Genomic DNA, 22,052 nt, shown 5'->3' with positions numbered 1-22,052 from the left:
AGCCATCTTAAGTTTTATAGACTTCAGTTTTATAACAAGCTTAGGTAAGTTTTCATTTCATTTTAAATGGCTTTTAATGTTTTTCCGCATTTAAGTAGTGCCAAATTTGGGTCCATGTTATGGACAAATCATCAAAATATTCCGAAATCAGGGGAAATCATGTAAACTTCAGTTAAAATTGCTAGTCCGAACAAGAAAAAAATGGAGGTTTCAGAAATCAAAATAAGCACACATAGACGATTGGCCCTTTACCCACGTTAGGACTTCTTCTGCTGTCCTATATGCTGGATGTGCCATCTTCTGCCACCACTTTCATGGTCCTGAGCTCTGGGTTGGCTGAGTCATTGGTGAAATAGGATTCTTTCCCTCTCAAATGGACAGTAATTCGACAGCCACAACTAAGCAAAAGATAACTTGGAAAATCCAGGAAGGAGGGCAGTGTCTTTGGGGGAAGAAAGTCGGGGGAAATGAGCACTAGTTGCATCTCTGCTGTTAGCCAGCCGTAACTCTTGAGTCACTGATACTGTTTGGGCCTGTGACTCCTCTTCAGACCCGTCCGTGAACATGGTGTTTGAAGCCAAGGTCGCTGATTTGTTGGGATGGGTTTTTTTCCCCTTCCCTATCTTTTCAGCATTATGGTCCGGAAATTAAATGGGTAGATGGAAGCAAGCCACTGCTGAAAGTTTCAACTCATCTGGTTTCCACAGTGTATACTCAGGTATGTGTTATTCCAGTAGTGTTGGCAGTGATGGCTAAATGAATGAGTTTACACTATTTTTTGGTAAAACGAAATCCTAATGATAATGTCATATGGATATATTTTTACTCTAGAGGTCCTTCATTGAAGAAAGTGCACTATAAGGTGCTCTTCTGTACTGATATAAATGAATAATATAAGTAACATTTCTCAACAGTTTTCTTCTTTTGTTGGAGGATCTTTGAAATCTTTTTTAAAATTTATTTTTATTTTTATTTCTTTGATATTTTCATTTTTATATGATCAGTTTCATAGTTTAAATAAAACATGCACGCGGCAAGAAGCAGATACTCCTGTTTCCACAGCACCATGCTAACAGGCTTGCTTTCTTTCTCTCCTTTTTTTTCCTCCCCCAGGATCAGCATTTACATAATTTTTTCCAGTACTGCCAGAAAACTGAATCTGGAGCCCAAGCCTTAGGGAGTGAACTTGTAAAATACCTTAAGGTATCAGGTCACTTTCTTAGTAATCCCTTTTTAATGAGTTTGGGGTAGGTTGCGTTTTCACTTTGGTGGCGAATATTGTTCTGAACCACTTGCGAACCTTGGAAGGATGCTCTCAGCTAGATACTCTCACGTTGATAGTCTGTGTGGTTTTACATGGTGGCAAGAAGTGGACTCAGAAATAGGACAACTCTAGAACACTGTATGTTAACTCTACTGGAATTAAAATTAAAAACTTAATTTAAAAAAAAAAAAAGAAGAAGAAGCAAAGAAATAGGACAACTCCTGCCTTCATCCTCATCCCACATATACTGTTTTTAGGCCCAACCCAAAACACATTGTTCTCTGCATAGAAAATCACTCACTAGCACAGGCTATCAGTTGAATGCTCCCCAGTACAGAGCACAGTAACAGGCACATAAGAAGCAGTGGCTTTAGTCCCACTGTTAAGTAATTTCTAGTTCACTGTAGGTGATAATGTAACCTTGGAGAATGTGTGCTAAGTGGGGGAACCCCCCCCCAAAAAAACCCAACCGGAAGAACCAAAAGAATGCACATACCCGACCCCAGTGTTGTGCCGGGGTCGGGGTCTCCCAGCATCCTGGAACAGCGAGAGCAAGGTGGGGTTTATGTAGGGGAGCATTATCCAGAATATGGTTCCATGGGAATGTTTTTTTAAAAGGAGAGCAGCTAAAAGAGCGCCCTGGGCATGAGGACAAAACATAAGAAATGTGAGAAATGGGGGCGCCTGGGTGGCTCATTCGGTTAAGTGGTCAGCTCTTGATTTCAGGTCAGGTCACGATCTTGGGGCTCTGGGATTAAGCCTTACATCAGCCCCCATGCCCAGCGGGGAGTGGACTTGAGATGCTCCCTCTCGCTCCACCTTCCCCCCGCACGCTCGCGCTCTCTCTCAAATAAATAAATCTTTAAGAAAAAAAAATGTGAGAAATGGAATATGAGTTTGTTTGACTTCAGCAAGGAACATGGAATGAAGAGTTCTGAAATCACTGCTTGGCCAAGTTTTTTTTCAGGTATCTCACAGAGAGCCTTAGGAGTTTAAGAAGAATCTTTGAATTAGTTTTCTGTTGCTGCTATAACAAATTAGCATAAACTCAGGGGCTCCAAACAACACGAATTTATTTTCTTACACTTCCGTACGTCCGAAGTCTGACACAGGCCTCACTGGGCCCAAATCAAGGTGTTATTAACATGGCTGAGTTCCTTTCTGAAAACTCTGGGAGTGACTCTGTTTCCTTGTCCTTTCCCAGCTTCTGAAGGTTGCCCTCATTCCATAGCTAGTGACCTCTTCCTCCATCTCAAAGCCAACAGCGTTCCATCTCTGACCATTCTTTCCTTCGGCACGTCTCCCCTGGCTCTCCCCTTCTGCCTCCCTCTTCTGACTTTAAGGACCCTTGTGATGACGTTGGGTCCACCTGAATAATCCAGGACAGTCCCCCTACCTTGAGGCCAGCCTTAATTCCCTTTTGCCATGTAACATATTCACAGGTTCTAGATTAGGATGTGGACATCTTTGTCCCCTATTCTGCCCACCACTGCCTTCCACGGTTCAGATAGACTTCTTCCATCCTTGTTTGGAACTGATTGGAAATTGCTTGGGGTTAGGCTCTTTTAAAAAAAAAAAAAAAAAAGTTTTTTCCTTTATTTGAGAGAGAGAGAGAGCAAGTGAGTGTGTGCAGGGTTGGTTGTCTTAAGGTCACACAAGGGCCGTTGCATGTCCGCAGAGCCTGCATGCGATGGAAGGTCACGTGATGATCGCCTTCTTGCCGACCATCCTAAACCAGCTGTTTCGCGTCCTCACCAGAGCCACCCAGGAGGAAGTCGCCGTCAACGTGACACGGTAAGAGGCGGGTAGGCGGATGCCTCCTTCCCTTTCAGTCTGTCCACATCTGGAGCACGGTCATACATATCTGGGATGCTAGTATGTGTTGACCATTATATTTAAGAAGTTTCTTTTGATCCCATGTGTAGGGACCCCCATCTAATTCCTCGTTTCCTTGTTGCCTGTGGTGCCAGTAGCATCATCGTTGTTCTGCAGCTACTATGTAATAATGAAATGTTCTCATTCCCACATTACTACTCATTGCTTTGTTCATTTCTGTGGTGTGTAGGGTCATTATTCATGTGGTTGCCCAGTGCCATGAGGAAGGATTGGAGAGCCACTTGAGGTCATATGTTAAGGTATGTAAAATAAACGGTCCCAGTCATGTAAATCTGTGGCTCTCCAATTTTCCTTCTAAGGACTCATTTTTTTTTTAATCTAGTTATTTTGGGATGAAACTTAATACCTCTGCTTTCTCTTCCATACCTGTAGCCAGTGCCTTGTACCTGAACGAGAGGAAATCCAAAGAGAGGCAGCCATTCATTTATTTACTTAATTTTGTTTTTCAGCGTATTTCTTATAATGGGTTTTGCAAATAATAATGACATGGAATTTTAAAGAAGACTTTTAAGTCGCTCCTGGTAGGCCTTTGGTACAGCCCTATTATTTTTATTTTTATTTTTCACAACTAAAATTTGCAGTAGAACTGTTTCTCCTGAGACGAAAAGGTTAGCGCTGGCCACGATAAATTAGAGAACTATGTGGGACAGCAAGAGATATCACTAGGAGGAATATCAACGGGTTCTTCATTTATGTAACACTATTCCATAGACAGAGTGGCGGTTGCCATTCTGAAAAGTTACACATGTGGTGTTTAGTCTTAGACACCTCTATAAATTATAGCTATGGAATCAAGTCACCCAATGTCGGGTGACACATTCCTTGAAGTCCTTGGGAGGTGGAGTTGTGGGCTGGAGGACCACTGACCTGAGCCAGGTGGTTCCTGTATTGTGATGGGTTCCCTGAAATTATCCTGGGCCCCCTCTTTGTGTCCCCCTTACCCCCTTCTGTTTCTAGACCTTCCTCTCCCACCCCGCACTTGTACCTCAGTCCCTCACCGCCATCCCTTGGAGCCTCTCCTGCTTTCAGCCCATCTTAGATAACCGGGACATTAAAATATCTTTCCCTTTTCTTCAAAGTATGCTTACAAGGCTGAGCCGTACATCGCCTCCGAATACAAGACAGTGCATGAAGAGCTGACGAAAGCCATGACCACAATTCTCAAGCCCTCTGCTGACTTTCTCACCAGCAACAAACTACTCAAGGTATATTGTAGGGCTGAGCAGTGCGGCTCTCCGGCATGGAAATCGGTGAGGGAAAATCCGAACGCCGTAGCCCAATCTGCTCACCCTTCTGTGCGCGTTTACAGACCGCCGCCACCTCCGGCAAAGGGGTAAAGAGTTAGTTCTTCGGGACCAACTTTGCTGCTTATACTTGTGCTTCTATCAGACCTGCAGAGTATTACTGTATTTAAAATATCACGGGCTCTTAAGTTTTAAGAAGTCATTCATTACATGCGAATGAGTGAAGGACATGGAGGTGGCGATTATAAAGGCGGCATCGGCAGGGGAGGCTCAGTCAAGAGGAAAATCCCGGATGTAATCCAGCGGTGCCGCTTGTTGGCTTGTGCCGTGCCGAGCGTGTGCGCCGAGCTTCTAAGTGGGAGGCGGGAGAACAGCTGCCTTGCATGTACCTCTGGTCCGATGATGTTTTGCCCAGTGGTTGAGCCCTGCTTTGGGGTCACCCCTTTCGTGTCTGTAACATTGTCAGCCTAAGAGAGTAAACACCTCGCCTCCTGATTATTGTGTATCTCACCTGGATCCTTTTTTTTTTTTTCTTTCAGTATTCATGGTTTTTCTTTGACATTTTGATAAAATCCATGGCTCAGCATTTGATAGAGAACTCCAAAGTTAAGGTATGTCACTTCCTATCAGGGCTGGGGTGGTGGCTCTTAGGGGAAAGTCTTTTCGGTGCTCTGTCGCTCACATTCATGAACGCTTTCTGTTGCCAGTTCCAGCACAGTTCTAGGTGCTTTCCAAGTATGAAAGCATTTTATTCCAAGTACTAAAGCCACAGGACTGTCATAAAGTACTACCCCGCATTTTATAGAGGAAGAAACTGAGCCCAGAGTGAGTTCCTTGCCGAGGCTGCACTGCTAGTGAATGGAGGGGGCTGGGTGTTGAGAACAGTCTGGCTCCAAAGCCCACTGTCCCGAAGCATGTGTTACTAAGTCCAAAGAAAACTCTGTCTTCTCCTTTGTATAGCTTGGAAGTCTTCAAGTCTGTTGAAATGAGAGTAACAGTTTAAGCGTTTAATTTAAATGTAATTACCGAGTCTTGAACATTGTAGACCTTTCTCAGGGCCTTAGACGAGAGTGTCTGATGTTACTTCACGTACTCTGGAAGCAGTGAAGGGACTCTGAAATAGCTCCTTGCTGAGGGGCCTGGGTGTGTGTGACACTGTGGGTCCCCATGCTGAAGGCATCCTAGGGATACCTGTAGCCTGTCCCTTCAGTCCTCTCTGGACCTATTCCTGTCTGGGTGTGACTGGCTACTGCTGGCCGTCTGGGGTTCAGTGTAGATACATTTTTGTAAGATTCTAATGAGGCAAACACGGCGGTCAAGAGACAAAGCCCCTTTTGAGATGTGTATACTCTTGGAGTTGCCATCACAACCCTGAATGCTCTCTGCATTGTGTTGTGCAGGGTCTTGAGTCTCGTGGAGAGCAGGAGGCCCGAGTGCAGGGAGCAGGTCATGGTACCCAGCAGTCTTTCACAACGAATCAAGGGAGGACAGGGGAGCCACGGGGAGAGAGGGTGAAGGTCCAGGCTCCCTGCACCGGGCCTCCCAGATCTCCCAGATCAGACTCTGGGAGAAAGCCTTGGGAAAGGCTGCTGGGTTTTGTCGGGCAGAAGGTTAGAAGGTTGGCAGCTCAGAACTGAAAGCCATACTTCCTGTAGTCGAGTGGGTGCCTGACCAGGTGGTTTCCTTTTTCTTTTCTTTTTTTTCTTCTTTTAATTCTGGTTTTAGTGCACAGGCAGATGCCAGATGGAGGTGGGCCCTGCTTTCCACAGAGTAACACGCCATCTAAATCATGCCCGAATAGCCTGCCAAGTGAGAAACCTAGCAGATTATCCACTTGGCAGTATGCAGCTAAGTGTGTGGGTGCACACACACACACACGCACACGCATGCGTGCAGGTCACTTGGATGTAGTACTTTCATGTTACAAGTGTCATACGCAAGATAGGCTGTGGGCTTGCCTTGGTTCGCTTGGGCTACCACAGCAAGTAGCACCGCCTGTTTGGCCTCAACGATTGTGATTTATTTCCACACAATTCTGGAGGCTAGAAGTCTGAGATCAAGGTGTCTTTAGGGTTGGTTTCAAGGCCTCTCTTCTTGGCTGGTAGATGGCTCTCTTCTCCCCGGGTCTGTGCATTGTCTTCCCTCCGGCATTGTCTGTGTCCAAATCTTTTCCTCTTGTAAGGACACCAGTCTTGGTGGACTGAGGCTCACCTTCATGGCCTTGTTTTAACCCGATTACCTCTTTAAAGACTTTGTCTCCAAATATGTTCATATTCTGAGACTGTGGGTTAGGACTTCAACATACGAATTTTAAGGAGACACAATTTAGTCCGTAACAAGGCCCCAATGGGTTTTTCATTGTTTTTGGCTCTAAATAAATGTAATCACTCCAGAAAGATTGGTGACTTGAATATATTTAAAAATATAACTGTTTGTTCAGAAAGTATTCATTGAGAGCCTTTTATTTATATGCAGGCTCAAGGGTTGCAAAGTTAAATGAGGCATGGTTTGTGCCCTCACAGAGTTTAGGTGGGAAAGTGCATGACTAGACCACAGGAGCAATGGTCAGAGGTAATGAACACTTTCAAAACACCCACAGAAGTCTAAGTATCGGGCTCCTCAGTGGCTCAGTCAGCTAACTGTCTGCCTTCAGCTCCGGTCATGATCTCAAGGTCCTGGGATCAAGTCCCTCATTAGGCTTCCTGCTCAGCTGGGAATCCGCTGCTCCCTCTGCCTGCCACTCCCAATACTTGTGCACTTGCTCTCTCTCTCTCTCTCTCACTCTGCCAAAATAAATAAAATCTTAAAAAAAAAAAAAAGGAAGTATAAGTATCAATAACATCTCTTTCCGGGAACCATGATAGAAAATTTAAATAGAGCAATTTAACTGCCTGTGTTTTTTTCTCAAGATGCTAAATTAAACCATAAAAATATAGGGATGGTAGGGACCTGAAAGCTCCCTTCTGGTCCAGCTCTGCCCCTGTGCCGCAGAGGTCGAGATGGGTACAGACCCGTGAGGTGCCCTGCCCGGGGTCACACAGCAGAGCAGAACCTCGAGGTCATGCTAGAGTCACAACCGGCTGCTCCCAGGTGATCCGCCCTTTCCAGCCTTATAACTTAACTCTCCAGCATTCCTGGGCCTTCTAACACTTAGTTTTTCGAACTTTTTAGAACAGACTGCTCAAATGCTACCCAGCACAACCTTTTCTGTACGTTAATTACATCTTGGTCCTGAAAGAATGTTCAGAGAGCTTTTGGAAGTGGTTTATTTAGAAATTGTTATCCAGCATAAAAAGAAACACTCTAGCATCCAAAAGGAGAAAACTTAGCCATAAGATAACTTACTATAAAAAGAGATTCAAAATACCTACTTACCACTTTGGAGAATTTAACATTTCACTTTTAGAGGGCTACCCTCTGACTTCTTCCGTGTCACCCGACACCGTGCCACGCCTTCCCCGAATCACATTATTGATCTTCTCACATATTTTGAAGATTTTATTCATTTTGCCTCATATCTTAGGAGTAATGAGTTTTACGTGTTTGGGTCAGTTATTTTTAGGTCTGTCTTTATTCACATCTTAGGAAGTATATGTCCTCGTCCCTTATCCCAGGGTCCTGAATTGAGAGAACAAGTTCATATTCACCATTCCTGTGCCATTTGTGATTTCCAAAATCATGATCAAATTCCCTGAGAGTTTTTATACTTTTAGACTGAGGATTATTAGTACATGCAATGTGTTTATAATCTTGACCTTGATTTTTTTCCTCATTGGTGAGTCTTTCTTAAAATGCCATGGCCAGGCACATATCTGTATAGTAGGGGCACCTGGGCCACAGGCTCATGTAAGATCCATATAATGCTCTCAGTGCAGATGAAAGTGCCCTTTCCAAGACTTTTTTAGCATAGACCAACACTTGGAGGCCAGTTTATGTAGAGCTGGGGCCTTGGGTGAACACTCTTGCTGGTAATGGGGTCATTCTGTCTACTGCATATTTATGTAGAAGGAGATGCCCTTGAAGCAGGTGCATGCTGGTAGGTCTGTTTCTAATGCTACACTCTTGAACATGGCCACATGTCCCAGCCAGTCCAACTACACTTTGTGCCATTTGCCGAGGAAGGCTGTAAATCACAGCGTCCCTTTGAACTAGCATCTAAAATAAGCAATTTCCTTACTACTGCAGATGGACCTGGAAGTTTGGATTGATTACATATGACCGTGCCAGACCCAAGTGTTCCATAGGTGACATGTGCTTGGAATTTACAATAAGCAGTTTTTGAGGAAAATATAAAACTGACCTTGTCAAGGCCTACTAAGGAGTTCCCAACTCTGAACCCCACTCAGCCTCTATGCTCAACACATTTTAAGTGTTCCTTTTCTATCACTTATATTTAGCAGCTATAATTTCAGCAGACTCTTTTGGAATTTCCTCTCCTCCCACCTTGAGTCAAGCCAAATTGCTAGCATTGCACAGGTGTACGTCTCGCAAGCTGGAAAATGTGGCCTAGGATGGGATGAATATATAACCTTAGTTAGGTTAGCCATCAACCATTTCCTGACTTAATTGAGCAAGGAAAGAGTGCTCAAATGAAAAGTAGGGAAAGGATGGTATGGTTCATGTTTTAAACGGACTGCCCGTTTAAACGGACTCCCCCCCCCCCCACTATAAATGCGTGATGGCGGAACGGGAGCGTCCATACTTCCATCCCCGAGCACCTGTTTGGAATAGTCACTGGCAATACACAGAGCACGGAGAAGTGATGCAAATGGCATAGATGGTGCATCGCCAGCCCCGAAGCTGATGCCATCCCGGGGGGGAAAAGACATTCAGCTGGGCACAGTTAGAGAACAGAGTGGAAGGGGTCTGTGTAAGCTCCAAAGTGAGAAATCAATGTGGAGGTTGGTGGGGAGCTTCCACATTTGGGGAGAAGACATGAGCATGAAGCAGGAGAAAGGGCTCATAACCCAGGTAAGGCCAGGAAAATGAAGTTTATTAGCTAATAGGCTTATTTATTATATCTTAGGGAGCTGTAACATAGTCTCAGTGTCCTCTCCTTCGAGCTGGCGTGTCTGTACTCACCACCCTGGACAGCTGCCCATTATCATGGATCATTTTCTTTCAATTCAGTGGATAGTAGTCTCCATAACAACATCTAATTATTGTGGTCTTTATCACCTTTAGAGGCTTCTTACCTCACTGTTTTGTTGCCAGATTAGGGCTCCTGATAACGTGTTTGTGATTTCAGTCTTTAAGGCACTGAGCTGACGTCTGATCACAGAGCAGCTTCGTTGCTCCGTTGGTGTGTTAATTATCCACTGTTCTTCACGACGTTTTCTTTCTTTCTAATGAAAACTAATTATTGTAGAATTTTTTAAATAAACATAAAAGGAAAGAGAGAAGTTGAATGAACCCTATGTTTGAAGCTCTGTCACTCATCTTCTGCAGTTACTGGCATGCTGCCCTTACGACTTCATTATGTCCACCATCACAGTTTTTAGAGCATTTTAAAAGCAATCACTGAAGATTTTGTCATTTCATCTATAAAATCTTGAGTGTGCCCTCTAACAGATAAAGCCTTTGAAAGAGATGGAAGCACCATACCATAATGACTCTCAACAAAGTCAGTGGCATTTCTTCGTTACCATCGGACACCCTGTCTGTATTCAGTTTCCCCAGCTGTTTCAGAAATGCCCTTTTACCATCGCCTGGTCCGAGTCAGGACCTAAACACAGTCTGCACATTGCATGTGGTTGATGTGTCTCTGAAGTTTCCTGGATTTTCAAACTGTTCCTTCTCCATTTATTTGTTTTTTAATGCAGTTTATTTGTTGAAATGGGGGGACCATTTGTCCTGCAGAATTTCCCACATCATAACCTCACAGTGTTACGTGGCATGGTCCTCTGTCCCCCGTGGTTCCCGTAAACTTGTATGATGTTGAAGCTCAGTTCGATTTAGGTTTGGTTTGCTTTGGGGCAAGAATACTTCATAACTGGTGCTGTTGCATCACATCAGGAGTCTTAAAGTATCTGGTTGTCCCACTTTTAGTTTTGATAATAGTGACTAATAGGTTAAGTGGTGCCAACCCCAACCATCCACTTTCATGGTTTAAGCAGCCATCGACTAATTCTGGAGGCGTCAGGTATTTCTGGAGAGACCTTTTTTCAGGAGTAGCCAGCTTGGGTAGCAGGCAGGCATGCCTGGTGGTCTGAGAGGTGGCCTGACCTGGGGTCCAGGAAGCGATCATCTATTTAGGCTGACCCCTCAGGATATAGAGTTATGGGTTGCATATATAGAACAAAATCCCTTTGGCATTTCTAATTTTACAGTTCTGTTTTTGGAAGTGGGGAAACTTCAAACACTTATTATTATTATTACTTGATCCTTCCTTCACTGGGTTCTTGATTTTGTAAGTTTGCAAAGATTGTTTTATTATTGGTTTAAGAATTGAGATTATTGTAAAGCTGGCATTTCAAAATTCATAATAGGTTCTGGTATTTGATGCATGAAATAATGCATGTAGAAATCACTAGATTTCAGTTCTAGTTTTAGAAAATACTGTTTCTTGATACTGGGATATGGGTTTGGCTGTTGTAAAACAGATCAAAATAATGGTTTAAGTAAGACAAAAGGTTCATTTCTCTCTTTTGGAAAATTATAAGCCAGTAGATAGCTCTGAGAGTGGGGGGCTTGTTCCCCAGGGTCATTCGAGTACTCAAGCTCCTCTCCAGTTATCCAGCCCAGGTGTCACCCTCATCCACATGGTTGAAAAGCTGGCTCACCCCCTGCGCCACGTTCCAGGCAGTGGTGAAGACTTGGAAGGCAATCATCCCATGGACAAGGCTGGGAAAAGCATGGTATTCCTCTTAAAGCCCATTGGCCAGAACTCAGTCACATGGCCTTTCTCTGGCCTCAGGTTAGGCTGGGAAATGTAGTCTCTAGCTGGGCAGCAGCATGCACCTGTGAAACCCAGGGGTTTCACCCCTGAAAGGGAGAAGGAAAGTCAGTACTTAGTGAATCTCTCTAAGCTTCAGTTTTCTCATTTGTAAAATGTGGGCGAATATAGCCCCCTGTTGTGTCTGTTAGAATCACATGCATGAGTGGATAAATGTCATGGAGCATGTAATTCAGCTCCCTTCACGTTTCAGGAGTCAGTAATTTTTCTCATTTATTGGGCACATGGGTGGGGCAGCCAAGTGTCTCAAGAGCAGAAAGAACACAGGCCTTGGACTCGGGGTGGATCTGGGTTTGAATCTTTGTTACTTGTTAGGTTTTTGTTTGTTTGTTTGTTTGTTTGTTTTTTAATTTAATTTTGTTTTTTATTTTTTTTAAGATTTTATTTACTTACTTGACAGACAAGTAGGCAGAGAGGCAGGCAGAGACAGAGAGGAGGAAGCAGGCTCCCCGCTGAGCAGAGAGCCCGATGCAGGGCTCGATCCCAGGACCCTGGGATCATGACCTGAGCCGAAGGCAGAGGCTTTAACCCACTGAGCCACCCAGGCGCCCCTACTTGTTAGTTCTTGACTAAAGACACATTTACCTGAGCTCTCCAACTACCTGTGAAATGAGGGTCAAACCTTATAAGAATTTAATGGAAAAGCACATAAAAACATGTACCAGTGCAGTGCCTGATGTGTGGAAGATACACTGTCCATGACAGCTAACTTTGAGATCTGTATAATTTCATAGGTAAGCATTCCTGATGGGGAGAAATTATTATATAAAGTAAATTTGACTGTTTCCTTTTTAAGTATTTTATTTATTTATTTTAGAGAGAGCAGAGGGAAGAGCAGAGGGAGAGGGACAAGCAGACTCCCTGCGGAGCAGGGAGCCCAATGCAGGGCTCTATCCCAGGACCCCGGGATCAGGACCTAAGCTTAACCGATTGAGCCACCTGGGCACCCCTGAAGAGGACTGTTTTTAAGCAGTTTGAGCCGGTGACATACAGTCTCAGATCTGTTTACTTTCCGTTTGAATTCTTGAAGCTTAAACCTGAGCCACTGTTTTCTAAAGAGTTCTCTGAGAGGTACAGGCATTGAGGCCACCAGAAGTATCCAGTAAAAATGCAGCTCTGATGAGAATCTCTGGGAGAAGAGGGACATCTCCACATTTTTTTTTTAAAGATTTTATTTATTTATTTGACAGAGAGAGATCACAAGTAGACAGAGAGGCAGGCAGAGAGAGAGAGAGAGAGAGAGAGAGGGAAGCAGGCTCCCCGCCGAGCAGAGAGCCCGATGCGGGGCTCGATCCCAGGACCCTGAGATCATGACCTGAGCCGAAGGCAGCGGCTTAACCCACTGAGCCACCCAGGCGCCCCACATCTCCACATTTTTACAAGTACCTCCGAGAACATCTTTTTCGGGCTGAAGTTTGGGGTCTCAGGTCTAATGCACACCACTTACATCAGGTATCAGAATACCTGTACAGTATTTTGAAAGAAGAAAAAAATCATTTCTCTTGTCTCATTTTAGATAAATAAGATTGGAGCTCTGGGTTTTTTCAAAAATGGACTTTGGGAATGAAATTTCCCTCCCCACCCCCCAGAGGGTCACCACTTTAAAAATAACACAGGTTTGTTCTAAATTCTTTTTAGTTATTACGAAACCAGAGATTTCCCGCGTCCTATCATCACGCTGTGGAAACTGTTGTGAATATGCTGATGCCGCACATAACTCAGAAATTTCGAGATAATCCGGAGGCGTCTAAAAATGCAAATCACAGCCTTGCTGTGTTCATCAAGGTAGGGACCTCAGGGCATGCAGGGTGTAAGTCAAGTGGCGAAATGTTCATTGTAGCAGTGACTAGTATACAGTTGGTGCCCAATCAATGCCAATGGTGCATTTTTATGCTATAGGATAAATTTATGAACAGTAAATGCTGATTTCAACCCAACTTAAAAAAAAGAAAAAAAGACTGGGGCCTAAATATTCCCCTTTGTGGCTTGTTTCTCTGCAGAGATGTTTCACCTTCATGGACAGGGGGTTTGTCTTTAAGCAGATCAACAACTACATCAGCTGCTTTGCTCCTGGAGACCCGAAGGTAGCGTGTGTGTTGCACACTGGTTTTTGTCTTCCTGATTGACATCCAGAAACCCAGCTGTTTCTCCGGGCTCATGTCACGGTTTCTTTCTATCCCAGAGGCATTCTTGTCCCCTCTTTTGGAGATACTTGCTAGTACTTGCGTTAATGTGTAAGACATTAGGGATACAGTAGTTCTGAATGTAAAATAAGCATACTAACTGATTTTCTCATAAATAACTGAGAAGATTTCTCAACTACAAAATTAAAAGTAAATGTGTTGCGAATCATGGTTTGTTTAACATGGAGATAGAAGTAACCATGTAGGCTTTCTCTGATAGAATTATCTATCTCCTCCCTAGCGTGTCTATTTTAAAGCTCTGCCTTACTCATTTTTTTTTATTGTATTAAGTCTGTGTCTATAATTACAAGCTGCCTGAAATTCTTTTTGAAGTAGGAGGAACATAAATAATAAATGTTCTAAGAGTCAGTGGAGGACATTGTTTGATGAAATGTGTTTCCAGTTTTCAAACAAGTGCCTACAGCCATTCTGAAAATCTGACGTAGTACAGAACATGCAGTTGTAGGAGGGTCGACGCTAACAACTGGTTGTATGATTTCTAATAGGTTTTTAGGATGCTGTATAAAATAGTCAGTGAGGCATTTAACTTTCACTAACTGTCGTTTCCTGCAGACCCTCTTTGAATACAAGTTTGAATTTCTCCGTGTGGTGTGCAATCACGAACATTATATACCTTTGAATTTACCAATGCCATTTGGGAAAGGCAGGATTCAGAGATACCAAGGTAATCTATCTTCACATATGTCAATCTGGGTCTTTTCACAAAAAGCCATTCATTTTTAATAAAAGAGAATTGATTGAGATATGACATTAGAATTTTCTGATTTTTTTTGTTGATGAATTCATTTTTTTCTTGTTAAATTTTCATATAAAAAACTACTGCTAAAATGCGGTATAGGAACTTAACTTGTCAGCAAACTTACTAGACTACAGGTCATGTCAGTGTGACTCTTTTTCATTGAAAAATTCCTTTGCTTAAATAGAAATCCATTTTACTTACTGTAGTTTATTTTTATTTGTTTCACTCTTCCTTTTTTCTTATGAATTAGCTTTTCTTTCACCAACTGTGGAGTCAAATGACACTCCTGTAGGTAGGTGTGGGGTGTGATGCTTGCTTTCTTGCATTTTCCTCCTTTAAAAGAAAAAGAATGCAAGTCATTGCTGAAATGCTTACATATGCTCTTCGTTTAGGCATTTGCCATGTACTCGGATTCGTTTTTAAATTTGCGATAAACCAGTGAATTTGTTCTCACTGTAGCTAAGATACTGCTGTTAACACCCCTGGGAGGGAGCCGGGTTTTGCTCCTGGGATCTCTATGTCCTCTAGGATATCCCTTTAAAAGGCACAACAAACAGAATGCCCTCCTTTACTCCAAAAATGTATTATTCCACCATTTTCATGGTCCTTGTCTATAGTGGTGGCAGTAACCTAATCAGAAGCAACACGGCTTTTCACGTGCATTTTATGTTTGCATGTTGAGTCTTTAACTGTTCTGTATCTTAAAGTTTGAAGAGAGCAAATGCGTAGAGATTTCCTTGTCTTCACTAAGTCATACGAATCAAATTAGTGTGTCGGGTCTGTCAGTTAATACTACCGAGGTTAGTGCTGTGTGCATACACGGGGATTGATTATTTATACTGATAGAAAAAGCAGAAGGACGCCACCAAACTATTAATGACACCCTAAATCAATGGCGTCTGAAACTCAGAGAGAAACACACAGAAGCATTGGTTCAGAGACACAAATGTCTTTCTCCAGGAGTGACTTGGACTGCCTTTTAAAGAGCCAGAAGGGGGATTGGGGCCCTGGAGTTGGCATTCGTGCATTCAACACCTATTTACCTGGCACCAACCGAGTCTGGGCATACGGGACTTTGGGAGACAGTCGTGGACGACAAGGATGAAAATCCCAGGCTGTTTTCCCTGAGTGAAGTCTGTGCAGTGTTAGCGATGAGGTCTGAGGAGAGAAAACTAAAGTGGGGCAAGTAGGGGTATGATATGAGCAGCAGGGCACGTGGGGGAGGGTAGCCAGGAAAAGCCTCACTGCCAAGGTAACTTGGGGGTGATAATGAGATGAAAGCTAGGGATTGAGCGTCCTGGGTCAAGGGAATGACTGGGTATTTGGCATCCCGAATCCCACCTGTCTCGTCTTACTCCCCGCTGTTGCCCACACTTCAGACATCCCTTCTGGCTCCCAGCATCTCCGTCATGGCGTGCCCACCCCTGACTCTCCTCCGCCTCACACAGCACCCCTCTGGGGGAATCGTCCCCTTCCTCCCCAGAGAATCAGCGCCTCTTCCATGGAGCCTGCTGCGTCTCCTCCTGCCCCCTCCAGGACCCCAGCGGCGCTCTAAACCTTGTCTCACTCCCCTCACCTTGCAGTCACTAACCCACCCGTACTTGGAGACTGTGACCCTCTTGCTTCCTCCTCTCAGGGTACTGGGGGTCGTCCTTTATACCTCGTGGCTGGGCAGCGAATGTGAGCTGATGCCTGCCTTGCCCTACACTCCCTAGGGCCCTGTTGTTTGTCCTGCAGAACGGAGGGACGTGAAATCCTTCAGGTGCCCAGGAGACTCATACACGCTCTCAGTCGACCGTCAGGGTATTTGGTGCCAAGGGGGCCTGCCCTCGGCAGGTGGCTGTGGGTGACCTACGGATAATGTCCTTATGGCACTGTTAGGAGTCCGTGTTTGTAGCATTCCCCTCCTCTCCCTTCTTCCCGTTACCCCTTCTCTGCATGCACGCGCGTGCACAGTTAAGCCGACGGTATCTTCCTAAGGGTTTTGTGTGAATTCAAGCTGTGCGCTGTCCTTAGGGTAAAGAAAGTTTAAAAAACCATTCAGTGGGGGCGCCTGGGTGGCTCAGTGGGTTAAGCCGCTGCCTTCGGCTCAGGTCATGATCCCAGGTCCTGGGTTTGAGCCCCACATCGGGCTTTCTGCTCAGCAGGGAGCCTGCTTCCTCCTCTCTCTCTGCCTGCCTCTCTGCCTACTTGTGATTTCTCTCTGTCAAATAAATAAATAAAATCTTAAAAAAAAAAAAAACCATTCAGTGGACATGATTGTTCTGGAAGGATGAATATTTTCCCTTGCTTCTGCATAGGACTTGGGGCAGTATTTGGGGTAGGTTGGGAAGTAACTAATGGGGAATCAAAGTCAAAGAAGGCCTCTGTAGATTTTCCTCTAGTAATGGATTCAGTATGACTTCAGATCCCAGCCACGGCTTACTGACAGGCATATTTCAGCTTTGGAGGGATGCGTAGCCACTTTTACTTACCCTCCTTCAGTAGATTTTGTGTTTCCTTCAAGCTGTTCTCTGGAAGAGCTTTCCATTTGATCGTTCAGCTTGCTGATGATTTACTGGTTTAGTGTGGTGCTTTCAGTATTTCAGTGTTAGTTTATGTTCGTTTTTTTAACTTGCTTTTAGAGGTGCAGAAGTATTGAGTATATTTTTTTAAATTGTGTTAAGTAAGTTCTTCATTCAGGGACAGCAGAATAGAGGTTATATGCTAACTTGTTCATTTTAAGCACGTTGGGTTTTAATGGGAATGTATAGCCTTTCATGACCAGAAGAGGGATTAATGAACTCAAGTAGTAAAAAAAAATTTTAATAGACCATGTATATCTATTCTTTGTTAATTACATGCTTGTTATGTACAGATTACTTCTCTAGAGTGTCAGTTAGACAGTAACTTTATTTTTTTAGTAACTTTATTTTTTACCTTCTTGTCAATAACATAATTTCATTTGTAATGTAGCATGTTGTTGTATATTCTAAAAATCGGTACTAAAACTATTCACTAACTTAATATTTATGCAAGATGTCGTGTCTTTTAAAATCAAAATCTGGTGCAGTTATCTGTATTTAAATTTAAGAGTCTGATGTGGTAAGACGTGGAGCAATATTTTAGATAATTGACCTTTGAATTACACTTGAAGCTAAGTCTAATCATCTCTTGACGCACAGGGTGGGCTGAATGCAGAGGGTGGTTTTGGCTTTTGATTTATTCAAAGTGCATGATGGCCTCTGTAACTAAAGCAGTTTCTATCCTCATTTCAGATCTCCAGCTTGACTATTCATTAACGGACGAGTTCTGCAGAAACCACTTCTTGGTGGGCCTGTTACTGAGGGAGGTGGGGACCGCCCTCCAGGAGTTTAGGGAGGTCCGGCTGATTGCCATCAGCGTGCTCAAGAACCTGCTGATAAAGCATTCTTTTGATGACAGATATGCTTCAAGGGTGAGTGGACTCCAATGGAAGGAAATATGGATTGATAAATGTCCTTTATTTTAAGTAATATAAAGAAAGTAACCCGTCAGAAAATTTAGTGGTAGCAACACTGAGAATCTTCTCTGTTTACACACTAAAATCTAGTAGCGGTATTTATTTATTTATTTTTAAAGATTTTATTTATTTTTTTGTCAGAAAGAGAGGGACAAAAGCAGGGGAGCAGCAGAGGGAGAGGGAGAAGCAGGCTCCCCACTGAGCCTGACTCGGGGCTCGATCCCAGGACCCTGGGATCATGACCTGAGCTGAAAGCACACCCTCAACTGATAGCCACCCAGGTGCCCGCTAATAGCCGTCTTTATAGGAAGGATCCAAATACAGGAGTTGGCCCAGTGCCCACTCAGTCCATCATTAAAGGCTCAGAGCCATGGGATAAACTTGGCCATGTGGGTTTTTTCAGAGTCATCAAGCAAGGATAGCCACTCTCTACCTGCCTCTGTTCGGTCTGCTGATTGAGAATGTCCAGCGGATCAACGTGAGGGACGTGTCGCCCTTCCCCGTGAACCCCGGCAGTGTACGTAAGCATACACACCTGGCCGCAGCCTGCATGTGTTTCCTGCGGCTGCTGTCACCGAGCAACACAAATGGGGTGGCCAAAACCAACAGATGTTCATTCTCTCATAGTCGGGAGGACAGAAGTCCACAGTCAAGGTATCCACAGGGTTGGTTCCTTCTGGAGGCTCTGTGTGCAAAGTTTGTCCCGTGCCTCTCTCCTAGCTTCCGGTGCTTGCCCCAGATCCTTGCATTCTTTGGCTCGTGGCTGCATCATGACAGTCTTGGCCTCTGTCTTTACACGGCCTTCTTCCTCGCCTGTGTCTGTATCATCTCTGAAGTCGTCTCCTTTTCTTAGAAGATCACCAGTGATTGGACGCAGGGCTCCTAATCCAGGAGGACTTCATTTTGCCTTGTCTTCATCACATCTCCAAAGATCCCATTTCCAAATAAGGTCACATTTTGAGGTTCTCAGTGGACATGAATTGGCGGCGGGGGGATACTATTTAACCCAGAACACACCCATCCTTTTTTGTTTATTTGTTTCTTTTGCCACTAAAACCATAATAATCCATAGTACTCTTGATTAATATCATTTCTGGCTAAGATGGGGCCAATCAGTAAACCTTCAACTCTTGGGATAAAAATCATTATTAAAACCATGCTTTTCTGTTGGACCATACCTTGTAAGACATAAGGACCATCTCTGAATTCAGCAAAGATTTACAGAGAGAGGAGGTTAAAAAGGAGAGCATAGTTTTAACCTGTGGACTCTGAGAGCTCAATGCCAGCTCGTTCTCATGGTAACATGCTACTCAGCCTTGGAAGATCCACATCATTGGGCTAAAGTTTCTCTGTGTCTGTAAAATTAGAAAGTCAGACTTGATGTCAGGGAGGCCAACAGGAGTGACGTACGGCCCCACCTTCAGAAACTGACCACTATAATTTATATCATCTTCATGTAGTCACTGGAAGATGTATTGGAAATTAAGTTGCCTGAAGGATGATCCCAGAAATGATCTCAATATGTTTGGGATGGAGACCATCGGCCATTCATTTGCACACGTGCTACCGGTGTAGTAATTTCCTTCTTTCCCTTTTGTTCTGGACCCAGAAATGAGCTCGGTTGTTAGTCTTTCCACACCGTGATTGTTGCATGCGCTTGGGAAATTTTCATGTTGCGTTTCTGTCCCTTTGGCCCCACAGGGATGCATTGTCCTGTTTTTTAATGCTATCTCTCCACCTCTGAACACATGTCCTAAATAATGTCACACTGAGAAGCGCCTTATGTGTAAAATGTGTTTTGTAGTTCTGAAGGACACTCATCTCACCCCATACAACATTGTATTTCACAAGTGTGCTCTCTGAACCTGTCTGCTTTTCTGATCTGACTAAAGAATTCAGGGTATAATGCTACCTCTTTGTACATCTTCAATCCTGAGAAAATCACCAAAGAAAAGCCCCTTTTATGACAGAACTTCAAAATTAACAATTTCTCCACTGCCTGAGAGTGCACACGAAGCTGCAAGCTTGGACAGCTTTTCCGTGCTGCTGTTGTAAGTCACTGCTGCTCATTTGGGAGGATTTCTGATGTGAGAGAAAAACCAGTGTTCCATTTAGAAAGAGCATGGGAGGCTTTGTCTGAGGGAAAAAACAGTCTGAGGAAATATTGGACATCTGCGCTGTGGAAGGGGAACATGCTAGACCTTCTGGGGCAACAGACAGTGACTTTATGGACCCAGAGTGCTCTGCCCACACACTTGCACCCTGTCCACTCCCTGACCCAGGCCCTCTGTCCTGCTCGCTGAGCTCCCGCATCCCCCACGCAGCACATCTGACCGGCCAGGCTCTTGGGTCCTGTGCCCACACGTCCCCGACCCTTCCGAGGACAGCTGCTGACTCTTTGAAAGTCATCTTCGGTTATCTCTTCTCTCTCTCCCCTTGGACAGACCATGAAGGAGGACTCGCTGCCAGCCACGAACCCACTGGTGACGCCGCAGAAGCCTGGCCTCGTGCTGGACAACAGCCTGCACAAAGACCTCTTTGGAGCCATCTCCGGCATCGGTAAGGCTCGGCGCTCCGCTCGCCTCCCTCTGCTCCGATTCTGCGCTGCCTCCCTCTTGCAGCGTGGGAGCCACGCCAACTCTCACAGGAGGCCCTCGGAGCCTGCGCTTCTGCCTTGCATGGTCTTTTCCTGCTTTTCATATTTAATGATGGAAACCCTCGACTCAACCCTGAAATACAGACCTCCCCCCGCAAATTCTCATGCATTGAAGATTCCATATGCATAATCACGCGTTTGTGCTGTTTGCTTTTTGTTATGCTCACATTAATTTTTCATTTTAAACGTCCAAATTGGATTTTCAGGAAAGGAGTTTTTAGGAAAGGAATGTCTTTGCAGGAGCATGTGGGGGGATGTGGGTAGGATTTACTTGTGGTGATGGTGATTTTGATGAAATGTGATCGAGTAATTGCTGAGGAGATGGTGGTCTGTGGCAGGAGTACAGTTCTAAAATCGGTTCTCTAAAATCTTCTTCCCTAGAATATTTTTCTCTCTGACATAATGTAAGAGCAACCCCCGTGGGGAAGAAAACAGATGGCAAAAATCAAGATTCAGATTGAGTATTGCTTGGAAGAAAATGCCTGAGAAATGTACTTATTAATATTCTGACTAATTGAGCGCCTGTGCCAACTGCTTCATAAAGATAGTGGTACAAAAAGAAAGTAGATGTGTCTTCACAGAATTGTCACAAACACTCACAGATTTATTCTGTCTTTATTTCTGTCTTTTACTACATTTCGAATAAATGAAGCATCTGGCTATGCCAAGTTGCTTGGGACACCCAGTGGGTGGACTTAGGTCACGGGGCAGAATAAAGGGCTCTTAGCCTTTTAATTTGCAGGAGTATTATTTATTCTGATTGTGTCCTTACCTCCTTGTTTTTCTTGATGTCAAGGTGCTGTTTCACGTAGGTGATGAAAGTGAGCAGAATGTAGAATCAGAAACCTCACACCAGTGTCCAGATTTATCCTACAATACCAGTCTTTAATCATACTTATGCTTACATATAATTTTCAAAGCCATGGTAGTCTCATTAGATATCGTAAAGGTTAAGTGAGTTAATGCGTGCAGAATGCTCAGAGCAGAGACTGGCTTGTGGTGTTTGTATTTGCCTTTCTCCTGGGGCCCTCGTCCTGTCCTCTTTGCCCTGCTCTGCCCACACACCCAGCCACTGCTCCAGGGCGGGAAAGGGACTCTCATGGGAAGATATTGTCTGCAGAGCTCAGAGCTCACAACACTGGCTTTAAGGTCAGACAGGGGTGGTTTGGGATCCAGACTCCCATCAGTTACTGACTGCCCTGAGCAGCATGTCTCTTCTCGTCACCCTCAGTGTCCACATCTCCAAAACAGAGTCAGGGCAAGGAGTAGAAAGCTCATACGATGTGCACAGTGCCCGGCATGGTGACAGTATCTGACTGCCATTATAACAAGCACAATTCTTCAGTGTTGTGCATTTCAGTGTTATGCTACTCTCAGTAGCCAATTTCATGACTCTTGGGGCCCAGGAATGTGTAGAAATCATAACTCCCTCACTAGTACTCTGTAGGATTCAAGACTCTGGAAATGATCAAACTAGAATGAGGCAATACTTTGACTCTGACTTTATTTTCCAATTCTGCATCACCTTGTCAGGGTGTGGGTTGCCTTGAGAACGTAAAGATGAGCCGCTGGGTATCATTACCGAGACTTGAATGGCATTAATGACCTTCAGT

The 22,052-nt window shown here is 44.2% G+C and overlaps 1 protein-coding gene across 30 annotated transcripts in view; it reads left to right on the top strand.

Annotated features, from left to right (window-relative positions):
* DOCK9 (dedicator of cytokinesis 9) overlaps positions 1–22,052 on the top strand; it is a 282,088-nt gene that overhangs the window by 195,199 nt on the left and 64,837 nt on the right. For 17 of the 30 annotated variants that reach the window (XM_047720303.1, XM_047720297.1, XM_047720307.1 and 14 more), the window contains exons 22-33: positions 632–718; positions 1,114–1,203; positions 2,943–3,058; positions 3,330–3,399; positions 4,240–4,365; positions 4,944–5,015; positions 12,998–13,144; positions 13,360–13,443; positions 14,116–14,227; positions 17,560–17,738; positions 18,187–18,300; positions 20,228–20,342. In XM_047720303.1, the coding sequence (XP_047576259.1) occupies positions 632–718; positions 1,114–1,203; positions 2,943–3,058; positions 3,330–3,399; positions 4,240–4,365; positions 4,944–5,015; positions 12,998–13,144; positions 13,360–13,443; positions 14,116–14,227; positions 17,560–17,738; positions 18,187–18,300; positions 20,228–20,342 (1,312 nt within the window). Of the gene's footprint in view, positions 1–631; positions 719–1,113; positions 1,204–2,942; positions 3,059–3,329; positions 3,400–4,239; positions 4,366–4,943; positions 5,016–12,997; positions 13,145–13,359; positions 13,444–14,115; positions 14,228–14,552; positions 14,595–17,559; positions 17,739–18,186; positions 18,301–20,227; positions 20,343–22,052 lie in introns of all 30 variants that reach the window. The other 13 variants (XM_047720295.1, XM_047720292.1, XM_047720287.1 and 10 more) reach the window with 1 other exon arrangement.

Source organism: Lutra lutra, chromosome 3, assembly GCF_902655055.1.
Source record: "Lutra lutra chromosome 3, mLutLut1.2, whole genome shotgun sequence".
NCBI lineage: Eukaryota > Metazoa > Chordata > Mammalia > Carnivora > Mustelidae > Lutra > Lutra lutra.
This window is presented reverse-complemented; position numbering and strand designations above follow the sequence as displayed.